At 43.9% G+C, this 12269-nt stretch overlaps 1 protein-coding gene across 2 annotated transcripts in view; it reads left to right on the forward strand.

Moving 5' to 3' along the window:
* Positions 1–12269, forward strand: part of LOC139454192 (septin-7-like) — a 133805-nt gene that overhangs the window by 85833 nt on the left and 35703 nt on the right. For both annotated transcript variants that reach the window (XM_071235760.1, XM_071235759.1), the window contains exon 6: positions 2063–2180. In XM_071235760.1, coding sequence (XP_071091861.1) covers positions 2063–2180 — 118 coding nt within the window. The remainder of the gene's footprint in view (positions 1–2062; positions 2181–12269) is intronic.

Consider the following 12269-nt stretch of genomic DNA (forward strand, 5'->3'; position numbering starts at 1 on the left):
CTAACAGTGCCAAGGGACAGTTGGGTCAAGGTCCTATGCCATCTGTTTAATGCCCTTCAGCAGCGCATAACACTTCACCAATGGCAAGTGCTCCTGGGACCAGACAACGATCCACTACCTCTGCCAGGATGGCCCAACTTACTTGTGCACCCACACAGCAGGTGACCACACTCCACACCAGGCAGGTTTCATCTGCACGCCTAGTTTATCTACGAAGAGCCCTTGGCAAGAAAGGTTATTCAGCATGAGCAGCTAAGGCCATTGCTATGGCACATAGACCCTTAACTTGAGTCCTTTATGATCATAAGTGGGAACCTCTTGTGAGGATAGGGCTCAGGACCCCACAGCAGCCTCGCCTCATTTCCTGGCAAAGTATTCCCTACACATTGGTACCAAACAACACTTTGGGTAGCCCCATTACTTAAATTGAGTGTTTGTAGTTACGGAAGATCTCAATATGACCTAGATACCAGAACTGCAAACTTTATTACACTCCTTTCAGCTTGAGGATCAGAAAGCCAAATTTTGGCCCCCCATGCGTGGGATTTGAATGTGTTAATTTGATGTTTGCATGTTCCTCCGTTTGAACCTCTTCACACAACATCATTCTTTAACGTCCCCAAGAAGACAATATTTCTCTTTGAACTAGCCACAGCGGCGAGTGTTGGCAAGCTCCATGCAGGCAACATCAGTCGGGTATGCTTTGATAGCAATCTAATCTTGAACCAATGAGAGCTAATAACCGCCATGAGATTCGGGTGGTTGCTCTACACAGTAATTGGTCTATTAGAGCCATCATGGAAGGGTGTTTTTTGAGTACTTGGTCTTCGACAGCCACAACCTGAGGGTTGTGGCCTTAGAAGACGTTGAGAGCATTCGCAGTTTGGGTCCTCTGGTTGTATCCCAGCAGTTGACTAATCTGTGATGCCATAAATACAAATAATCATGTCCAGAGCCAGCCTTACCAGACTTGTGTAGCAATTCACTCGCTTGATAGCAGGGTTTTCTCGCTGTTCCGCAGATACAGCTTTGTAATCCAAGTCTCTGCATGCTATTGTCTCTTACTGTTCTTACTGTTACTCATACTCTTGTAACCTTTCCGCAGACAGGACTGGCTGATCAGTTACCGATCTGTACAGAAGAGTGCATTAAGGAGTGATGCAGGATAAGTTAAAAAATCTAGTAAAATCTAGATTTTTTTATATTTGTAAACTTGTCCTGCATTACTAACATGTAAGGGTCCACCTGTCGCAGACCTGTCTCCCTGCGATATCTTCAGTAACATTATGTGTAACCAAAACAGTAATATGAAGTTCCGTATATGTTCCTGTATGAAGTGGCAGCTGGTGATTGGAGCCCTGCTTCTACATGTGGAACAAGTTTTTCTCATCAGCTTGACCCATCACAGCTTCATTTTCTGTCAGAAGTAAGGAATAATGCAGGATAAGTACCTGGAGGTATACAAATATAAAAACATATCTAGAATTTACTTGTATTTTCATCAAAACCGTATTGTCAGACATGCAAAGGTGTAATAACTTTTAGCTCTTCTGACTGAAAGTCAAACGAGCATATGTCATGGCATGTTTGTCTGGTGTCTGGATTATGTTGTGTTGGAAACATTTTCTCTGATCCAATGAAACGGAAACTTCACGTTCTTGTTGCCACCAATGATGACACCTAAATCAAGAGGTTCAGATCTGGCCACAAGTTTATGATTCTTCTGTCATAACTGAAATAGATGCTGTATATTTTCGGTAATGCATTTATGTAGATGATGATATATTTCATGTTCTTTTTTTAAAATATGTGTGCCAACATGTCTCTATCACATGGATCCACTGTAAATATCTTTCAGGAAGTTACTGTTGTATTCATAAGGAAATGATTTCATTGAAAATATTTTTATCATTGAAATAAGTAACATTTAGCTGTCAGAAATAATTGTAATATGACATATTTATTGCTCAGCAAACAGTTTGAATAAGTTGCATCCTAATCAACCCATTAACTGTTTGTGGAGTTGTGTAAATTGAACTGAAGGTTGATATTGTGTTGTCAGGTTGAAGCCTCTTGATGTGGAGTTCATGAAGCGGCTCCATGATAAAGTAAACATCATCCCCCTCATAGCAAAGGCAGACACACTGACACCAGATGAATGTAGAGAATTTAAGAAAACCGTAAGTATAGACATAATAATGTTAAGGCAAACAGTTTGTCTGTTTCTATTAATTTTTCTAACATTGTTATGTTTGCTCACTTAAACTTGGGTAATAGCTTATATACTGAACCACAAAATTAACATCATCATGGACAGACATATGAGAAAACTTATTTGTCAAAACACTGTAAACATACTTTAAGACATATTTAAAAGATTAACATTGGCAAAACTGACCATCAAGGTTGAAATGAAAGTGTCAAATGTTCTTAAAGTGAAACACAACACTAGTCTCTGAGAAAATGGCATCACAAGTCAGTATCTCGTGTGTCCGCCATGTGCGTTGATGACTGCCGCACAACGTTGATACATGGAATGGATGAGGTGGTTGAATAAGGTCATAGGCACTTGAACCCACACTCTGAGGAACGCCTGACGCAGTTCAGCTGCAGTTGTTGGCCTTGGTCGGATGTCATTCAGCCGTCTTTGAATCTCGTCCCACAGGTGGTGAATGGGATTTAAATTGGGACTAAGGGCAGGCCACTGCATGGTTCTGATGCTATTCTGCTGGAGGAAGTCTCTTGTTGCTCTCGCAGTGGGGGCACGGGCATTATCATGCTGAAACTCGTGGCTGCGGCAACGTGCCAAATGAGATATGGCGTGTGGTCTCAAGACTTGATCAATGTACTGAGCTGCTGTGACACCCTGGGCCACCCCACGACTCTCTGTCAACAACACAAGCTTCCGAATAACGTTCCCCACGGCATCTCCAGACTCTCTCTCTGCCATCTGCTGTTGAGATGCAGTAACGTCCCTCGTCTGAGAAGAGACTCTTCTCCACTGCTGGTGGCGCCATGGTCTGTTTAGCAGTTTCCGCAGCAGTAACAAAGCAATCTTGAAGATGCTGTCGCACAATCTGATGATTCTGACGTCGGGTGGTGACCCTTGGTCTTCCACTACGTGGTCGGTCATCTGTAGTGTTGGTGGTACGTACCGTTGCTGGAGCCTGTATGTGGTCCTTATATGGACTTGAAATGCATTGGCTACTTACCAGGTAGTGTGTCCAGCTTGCAATCATCCAAGGGCTTGGTGTTGCTGATTTCTTGTCAATCTTGGCATGTGATAGCAAATCAATAAGGAATGAATGTTATCCAATCTGGATGGATTTTTTTATAGGGCAAGAAATGGGGGAACGCATGTGCATTTCAATTTGCACGGACCTTACGTGCATCGGGTTACCATGGCCGTTGCCGTGATGCATTTGGGCGATCGGCTTTATTGTCATCTGTTTTGGGTTTTTTATCATCAAATTTCATTTTTCCGCACAAGGTAATGTTAAATTTTGGAAACTTTGACAAAAATTACCGAAATATTTAGATGGCAACCTCTTCCTGCAATGTTACTTGGGGTGACGTTTCTCTTGCGGTTCAGTATATTATGCATTTTCTTGTAACTATTGCTCTGATGTCTTTAATATGGTGAGATGAGGTACAATAAATAAATCGGTTGTAACAGATGTATAGTGTCTGTGTTACAACCTGTAAAAACTTTAATGTGAGTGAAAAAAACTTTTGGATCAATAACAAAGTACTCTTTTGTTGTATAATGCTTAGAATGATAATGTGTATATCGGATTTTCAGCAGTTACAGCAGTCATGTGAAATCATTGCGATTCTGTTTTGAATAGCAGTTGTCTCAGATATGTTTTGCCAATTCTACTTTCATAGAAAGTATTGAAATGGCCAAGTGAAAGTGCTAAAATCACACGCTCATTAATTGGATTCCAAAACAATATTATTTGGGGGCATGGCCTAAAGCTACTGGCGCAACAATGCGTGACAAATGTTTTCATTGGCTGATATGTTGCCTGGCTAGGCAGCTATATGGTTGGTTGGTTGGTTTGTTGTTTAACGCCTCTCTCAGCAATATTCCGGCTATATGATGGCAGTCTGTAAATAATCGAGTCTGGACCAGATAATCCAGTGATTGATATCATGAGCATCGATCCACGCAATTAGGACCTATGACCTGCATCAAACTAAGTCAGCGAGCCTGACCACCCAATCCCATTACGACAAGCATAGTCACCTTTGACGGAAAGCATGGGTTGCTGAAGACCTATTCTACACCGGAATCTTCACGGGTCGGCAGCTCTATGGATACGTCAGGAAGGATTTCATCAAAATTTGCTGCTATTTCTGTTAATCCTACAAAAATAACATTGGATATTTTGCTCAATGTGTGAGACCTTGACATTGTAAATAATTGAAATAACAAATATCGCTTCAAGTAGCAATAGCTTGCTACAAGTGGCATGCATGCACAAAAATATGCAAAAATATTCGTCCATATTCGATCAAATGGTGTGCTTGAACTAACGCCATTAAAAGTAAGGCACCGCTAGTGGCATATCACTGGTGGTGCCAGAATGTCTCAGGGTGTTCTAAACCCATTTCAGACCTCTACCATGTTCGAATCCTTAACTTGCACCAAAGCTGTCAAATGTTAGGCACAACTTGTGGGACATCGCTGCTATGAAAATGGCGGTGCCTGAATGTCCCAGAGTGTTCTTAACCTATTTCTGACCTCGTCCATATTTGAATACTTAAATGGATTGCTTGTAACAAAGCCATCAAAAGTAAAGTGAAATCTTGCCGCTATGAAATTGGCATGTATCTGAGGGTCCCAGGGTGTTCTAAACCTATCTACGACCTCGTCCATATTCAAATGAACAAAGGGTTTGCTTGTACCAATGCCTTCAAAAGTAACATCACTGCTGCAAAATTTTGTGTGCTGGGATGTCCAAGATGTTGTAAACCCTTTCCGACCACGTCCATATTCAAATCCTCAAGTTGATTGTTTGTACCAATGCCTTCAAAAGTAAGGCACCGCTTTTAAGACATCACCACTACGAAATTTGTTGTGTGCAGGAGTGTCCAACTGATTTCTTAACATATTTCCGACCTCAACCATGTTCGAATCCTCAAAGAGTTTGCTTGTACCATCGCCGTCAAAAGTAAGGCCACGTAGCAATTGGCAGTTGGGATATGAAGACATGCATCAACCAAGTAAGCAAGCCTGACCAACAAATTCCGTTAGTCGCCTTTTACGACAATCATAGTCGCCGGCTCAGACAAGCATAGGTTACTGAAGACCAATTCTGACCTGGACTTTTGGGTTAGAATAGCTCTTCAGCAACCCATGCTTGTTGTAAGAAGATCGATGCTAATGATGTCAGTCACTTGATTGTCTGGATTGAGATGCACCCCTTAATCCTCTATTGTCTTACCCATTACCACACTCAGGTGAATGTGTACCCATATCAATAGGTGCTGGACAAGTGGGAAGACCCCTAATAAACCACCTGACAGACTGGGTGCTGGGCCCCAATCATTGTAATTTGCTTCCAACACCGGTAACCTGTTTTAACTTCAATGTGGAATTTTTTGTTTGACGGACAATTTTGTCTTTTTTATCGCCCTTTTTTATCGCCCATTTCAAATTCATTTTGGTCAACCATTTGTGATTAGGTATCCTGTAATTACATTAAGTAATACGTTACCACTGTTATACCGAGGCTGTTGTCTCCCACAACTGCTGCTATAGCGAAATCTACCACAGAGATCTCAATTACCTCATGCAGCACATGCGTAGCCACCTAGCTGCCATGTGATACCCTTCACTCTTGTCTCTTTGCTTGCTCTAGCAAGACGTGGGGCGGTCGGGTAGCCTAATGGTTAAAGCGTTCGCTCGTCACGCCGAAGACCCGGGTTCGATTCCCGACATGGGTACAATGTGTGAAGCCCATTTGTGGTGTCCCCCGCCGTGATATTGCTGGAATATTGCTAAAAGTGGCGTAAAACCATACTCACACACTCACTCACTCTAGCAAGACGTACAAAAAGACTGCTGAAGCATTCCTGTTTCTCCGACCATTTGGTGATATTTATTATTGTTTATTGTCTCTAATAAACTGTGCTTTTACGGGGCGTTTGCTGTAACTACGCTTGGAAATATTTTTCCCGCCCTTTTTTTTCTATATACTTGCGGTGTGTCTCGTATGCACGTTGCGTCTTACATTCCCCTGTTCTAGTATGTTTTTGGTTTTTTACATCACTTATTCCTCTATATGTTATATGTGTATGTTCTATATTTGCATTGCTTGTTTATTTTCTTGTGAAAATAGTGTTCATAGTACACACAAAATGTCTGACATGGATGTTTTGCCGTGCTCCACCCCCTCTACCCCCGCTACCAGGAGTTGCGGGGTGTGCCGCAAATTTCTGTTGTCCCAGGATCCCCAGGATCGTTGCATGCGGTGTGGGTTCCGCCGAGGTATTCGATGAGTCTTCCGACTAGGCTTTCCCCGCATCAACCTTGCTGCGCGGCCTCCGGTCGGGGTCTCCTGTTGCCTCCTCCGTCATGGAGAAAGGGTTCATTCCCGGTACATGACCTTGCCTTTCCCGAGGCCCATGTTGAGCGGTTGGGTGTCCGTGCCCCACCTGCTGCTACAGTAACTCAGGCCACCTTACAGCAGCTGGACACCCTCGCTCGGCACTCCATGCTTGCCATGTTTCATGAGGACACTTACTTGGCTGCAGCGGCCAGTCTGGTTGAAGGTTCTCCCACTGCCCGAGACAGAAAGTGCTCCTTTTGCAGCCTGGGTGCTGCCCCTAAGCGGTCTGCCCCTAAGCGGTCTGCCCCCAAGCGGTCTGCCCCCCAGGGTGCTGCGACCGGCAGCCCTGAGGGCTCGGGTAAGGGCTCTCAGCAGCCCTTTCGAGGGAGGAAGGAGAACTGGGGGAAGAACTGGAGGGGTTTGTATGCTGACAGCGCCAACTTCGGTTGGCCCGTAGGCGAACATGAGTCACTCAGCCCTGGACAGTTGCGCCTGCCGCAGCCTGTCAGGACCCCTCTCCTTCCCCGGTGGGAGCCAGACTCCAGACTTACTGGGAGAATTGGGAACAAGTGTTGACGACCCGTGGGTGGTCAACACGATCCAGTACGGCTACCGGCTAGATCTCAAGGCGGATCCGCCGCTCACCGTTGCCCCGTTGGCAGGTTTCTATCTGAAACAGATCTTCCCATCCTCGCCGATGCCATCGGCAGGTTGGTGGAGAAGAGGGCGGAACGGGAGTTAGCCCTACCAGAAATAACACTGGGGGTTTTCTAGGATATTTCTCGTTCCCAAGAAGGACAGTACCAAACTCAGAATGATTCACAATCTGAAATCTTTTCAACGAGTTTTACCTGCACAAGCCGCCCAAGTTCAGAATGTTGACCTTGGCGGACCTGAAAGCTCTGATCATGCCCGCCGACTGGCTCGCTTCGATCGACCTGAAGGATGCTCATCTGCATGTTCCGAATCACTCGGACCATCACAAGTATCTCAGGTTTGTCTTTCAAGGCAGGCATTACGAGTGGGTTGTACTCCCATTCGGCCTATCGTCTGCTCCTTGGCTGTTCACCCCGTTAACCACCCCCATAGTGGGGTTGCTCCACAGGAGGGGTGTCAGGTACTTTGCGTACCTGGACGTCTTGCTAGTAGCAAATCGGATGACAGACGTGCTGTCTCATCAGCTCGAATTTCGCACTTCGGCTCTTGGAGCAATTGGGGTGGATTGTCAATCTCCCCAAGTGCGAGTTAACCCCCTCACAGAACTTGAAGTTCATCGGAAGTCGGTTCGACACGGTGACCCATCGCCTCTTTGTCCCCCCAGACCGGTGGCACAAGATTCAGGTGATGATTGCCAAAGTCTTAGCGGTGCAAGAAACTTCACTTTTGGGAACAGCTGTTAGGGCTACTTGTGTCAGCCCAGGACTGCACTGATCGGGGTCTCCTCCAACTGCGACCGTCGCCATGGACGCTTATGCTTACCCGCCGACGGCGTTAATACCACTCATTCCAAGCCGGCTCCAAGGATTTCGCTGTCGAATGTTGCTGATCGCGCCCATGTGGCCGAACAGATTGTGGTACCCCGACTTGCTGGCCCAGGTCACTCAGTCACCACTTCCACTGCCTGTGAGACTGGATCTCCTGATCCACCCTCACGCCTGTCAGCTTCATCCAAATGCAGGGCAGTTCAATCTGCACGTGTGGATGTTGTCACTGAGCGACTGAGGAGTAAAGGTTTTTCTCGTTGGGCGTCACGGGCATACGTTAGTATGCATCATGATTCTACCCAGAAGGTGTATAATGCACGTTGGGCTATTTTCACGAAGTGGTGTTGTAAAGGTTTTTCTCGTTGGGCGTCTCGGCCTACGTTAGTATGCATCATGATTCTACCCAGAAGGTGTATAATGCACGTTGGGCTATTTTCACGAAGTGGTGTTGTAAAGGTTTTTCTCGTTGGGCGTCTCGGGCATACGTTAGTATGCATCATGATTCTACCCAGAAGGTGTATAATGCACGTTGGGCTATTTTCACGAAGTGGTGTTGTAAACATCACATTCATTCGCCAGATAAGGTATCTGTGCAGGATATTGCTCGTTTCATGTCTCACTTACGAGAGACTCGGAAACTCTCCAGGGGTTCCATTGCCAACTATGTCTCTTCCGTTGCTACGTTACGGGATGTTGCTATGGGTACCAGTCTCTCAAAAGATTCGGGGTATTATCAAGGGTTTCAAACAGCAAGATCTTAAGAAAGGCCGCCTTTGGGCACCAGCCTGGGATCTTTCCTTAGTGTTGAAATCACTTACGGAAGCTCCGTATGAACCCTTGAGTAGTGCTTCGTTTCCGCAAGTGACTTGGAAAACAACATTTTTGCCTCTCTTTTGCCACGGCGGCACGTGTGTCTGAGATTGATGCACTTGATGTCACTAAAGTACGATTCGATAGGGGCGACGAAGGAGCGGTCCGCCTGGGCCTGCTCATGGGCTTCGTTGCTAAGAATCAGAAACGGAGAGAGAACTCACTGTAAGATCACTCAAGGAAATCTTACATCCTGCTGATACTGAGGACAGATCACTGTCCTTTTAGGGCCCCTTAAGTATTATCTTAAGGCTTTGCTGACATAACTCGCACCTCGATTGCGTTACAGCTTCGTTCTGTCATCAATCTGGCGTACTGGTCTCGTGGGTTACCGGTTGCGGGGTCAAACCTGCATGAGATCAGGGCGCTAGCGGCAACATTTGCCCTACACTCTAATATCTCTGTTCACAGAATATTAAGAGGTTGTAACTGGCGTTCTGACTCGGTATTTGCCAATCATAACCTCAGAAAGGTTTCTGATGAAGACGTGGAGGGTGTGCACCGTCTTGGGCCGCTGATCGCGGCACAAATGGTCATCTAAGGGGTGTGCCCAGCGCAATTCCGAACTCCTCAGCGCAATTCCGAACTCCTCAGGCTTCAGACCTTACACGGTGGTCAATCTGGGTTTTCTCCAATGTCCGCTGCGGCGATGAAATACCTATCCAGTGGGGCCGTTTAGAGTCACCAATCGTTTGGCAAAGACGATTGAGCCTTACGGTATGCGCTTGACAGTGCTTTGGTATTCCTATAGTGTAACGCCAAGCTAGGAGCATGCGCATTGAGTGCTTCTGCCTTGTTGTTTACTTCCGCTGGTCGGAAGGAACACCAGCAGTCAGGTTCGGGTTGTAGGTGCTCCCCACCGCCTACTGTGGTAATCAGCCTCGGTATAACAGTGGTAACGTATTACTTAATGTAATTTGTAGAATTTTCCCATTCGGAATATTCTGTAAGTAATATGTTACCACTTGGCTGATGCTTGTCCGTCCGTACGTGCCCTGAGCACATGCTCTCGCTAGAGACAAGAGTGAAGGGTGTCACATGGCCGCTAGGTGGCTACGCATGTGCTGCATGAGGTAATTGAGATCTCTGTGGTAGATTTCGCTATAGCAGCAGTTGTGGGAGATAACACCCTCGGTATGACAGTGGTAACGTATTACTCATAGAATATTCTGAATAGGAAAATTCTACAAAGCTATTAAAATCTGCAAAGTTGCTATGTTGACTTTACGTGCCCTTTGAGAGTTTTACTTCTCCAAATTGACCAGAGATGAACCTAAAACTTTTGGAGGATTTGTTTACCCATTATAATTTTTTTCATAGCATTGAATATCATTGTAGATTCTTGTTTTAATAACAGACAAAATATTTTAAATTGTAAGAAACCTTTAAAAATTGTTTTCTTAGTCATATGTCTGTCTAAATATCTGTCTCTCTGTCGTACATTTTCACTTCTTTTGAAATTGTAAGGCCTGTAAAGATGAAACTTTGTGTGGGTAACAGTCTGTGATAAACACTTTTGAGACAATGAGCTCAAACTTGGCTCTTTCCGTTATTTTCAGTAGAATTTAGCATTATTATTCAGACTATATTTGCTGAGCTTACTAAACCGGAAAGAGTTTTACTAGACTTGGGATTTAGACATGTGGGTGAAGTCTCTGACTGGGAAGATCACATCAGTGGTGTCTTTGATGCTGTGCACATGGAGTTCTGATTATATTCTAAACATGACTGCCATTAGCTGGTCTTGTTAGTAATTTCCATTTTACGCATTAATCAGCCCTTTTAGTCCACATTACTGGCATGCCAGTTTCAGCGTAAGAAATTGGTACTAGTCCTATAGGGGCGGTAGGGTAGCCTAGTGGTTAAAGCGTTCGCTCGTCACGCCAAAGACCCGGGTTCGATTCCCGACATGGGTACAATGTGTGAAGCCCATTTGTGGTGTCCCCCGCCGTGATATTGCTGGAATATTGCTAAAAGCGGCGTAAAACCATACTCACTCACTTACTAGTCCTATAGCCTTTGTCGGTAACGGTTCCCTGGTCCATTCCATGAGACTAAGATGTGTTGCTTGCATCGCAACCAGAGGTGGACACACGCTATTGATTTGTTTATTGATATTTTGGCATGTTCTTGTTTTTTAATGAAATCACGCATTTTCTGAAGTCAGTATGGCAAATAAACCATTTGAACACTTACAGGAGTCTATTATCTGTTGCAAACCGAAATTGTTTCAGATTTGGTAAAAAACATAACTTTGCATTAAATCTTATTCAATGTGACAGGAACTTTTGTTGTTCAGTATATATTTTGACCCTAATATTGACCTTTTAAGTGTCATGTAAGCCGAGATATTGGCACTTATAGATTTTACATGGTGGCCATTTTGGAAATCCAAGATGGCCACCATCTGCCACCTTCATTAAGTGGCTCCCATAAAAAATTGAAACCTATGGTAATGGAGAGCATGTGGAACAAAATTGGTGCTTTTATTTGGCATGTACCCATCATCTTGCTAAGCTGCCTGACTATTAAAAACACAGCTTACAGTTTAGCCCCAATCCTTACTAAACTATACAATTTCTCTCTTCAACGAGCAATGTTCCTATCACTATAGAAAGAAGCTCTATTAATTCCTGGTCATAAGTAAAATAGCGTAAATCAATGTACAAATTACAGACCGGTTGTGCTCACAAGTTGTTTCGCAAAGATATTTGAAAAATGTATATTTAAACATGTGTATGACTATTTAAGGAATAATAATGTGCTCACTAACCTACAATCTGGATTCACGCAGAGTGACTCCACCTCAAATCATTTGACATATTTATGACTTTATTGCAAAGGCTTTAGATGAAGATAAGGAAGTTAGAGCTGTATTTTGCGACATAAGTATAGCTTTTGATAAAGTTTGGTAAAAAGGAATAATTTATAAGCTAAAACATTATGGTATCTGTGGAAATTTATTGAGATAGTTTGATAGGTACTTAGAAAATCGATATCAAAAGATAGTTATAAATGGCTATAGCTCAGATCCAAAAGGTGTTCCACAGGGCTCGGTCACGGGACCATTATTGTTTATTATCAATTTCAATCATATTGTTGAAGGAATAAATAGTAATTTAAGACTTTTTGCTGATGATCATTTGTATGTGATCATAGAAGATCCTGATATAGCTGCTCATAATCTCAATAATGAATTTCAGAATTGGCTGCTAGATTGCAAGTTAAATTTAGTCCCGATAAAACTGAATCTATTAAATTAATTCCTAGTCGCAAACCTAACTTATATATGAATGGTACAGAAATGAAAGATGTACAAAGTCATAAGCACCTAGGTATTACTTTAGAAAGTAATTGT

The sequence above is a fragment of the Haliotis cracherodii genome, unplaced genomic scaffold, assembly GCF_022045235.1.
Source record: "Haliotis cracherodii isolate W230 unplaced genomic scaffold, xgHalCrac1.p SCAF_10, whole genome shotgun sequence".
Lineage (NCBI taxonomy): Eukaryota > Metazoa > Mollusca > Gastropoda > Lepetellida > Haliotidae > Haliotis > Haliotis cracherodii.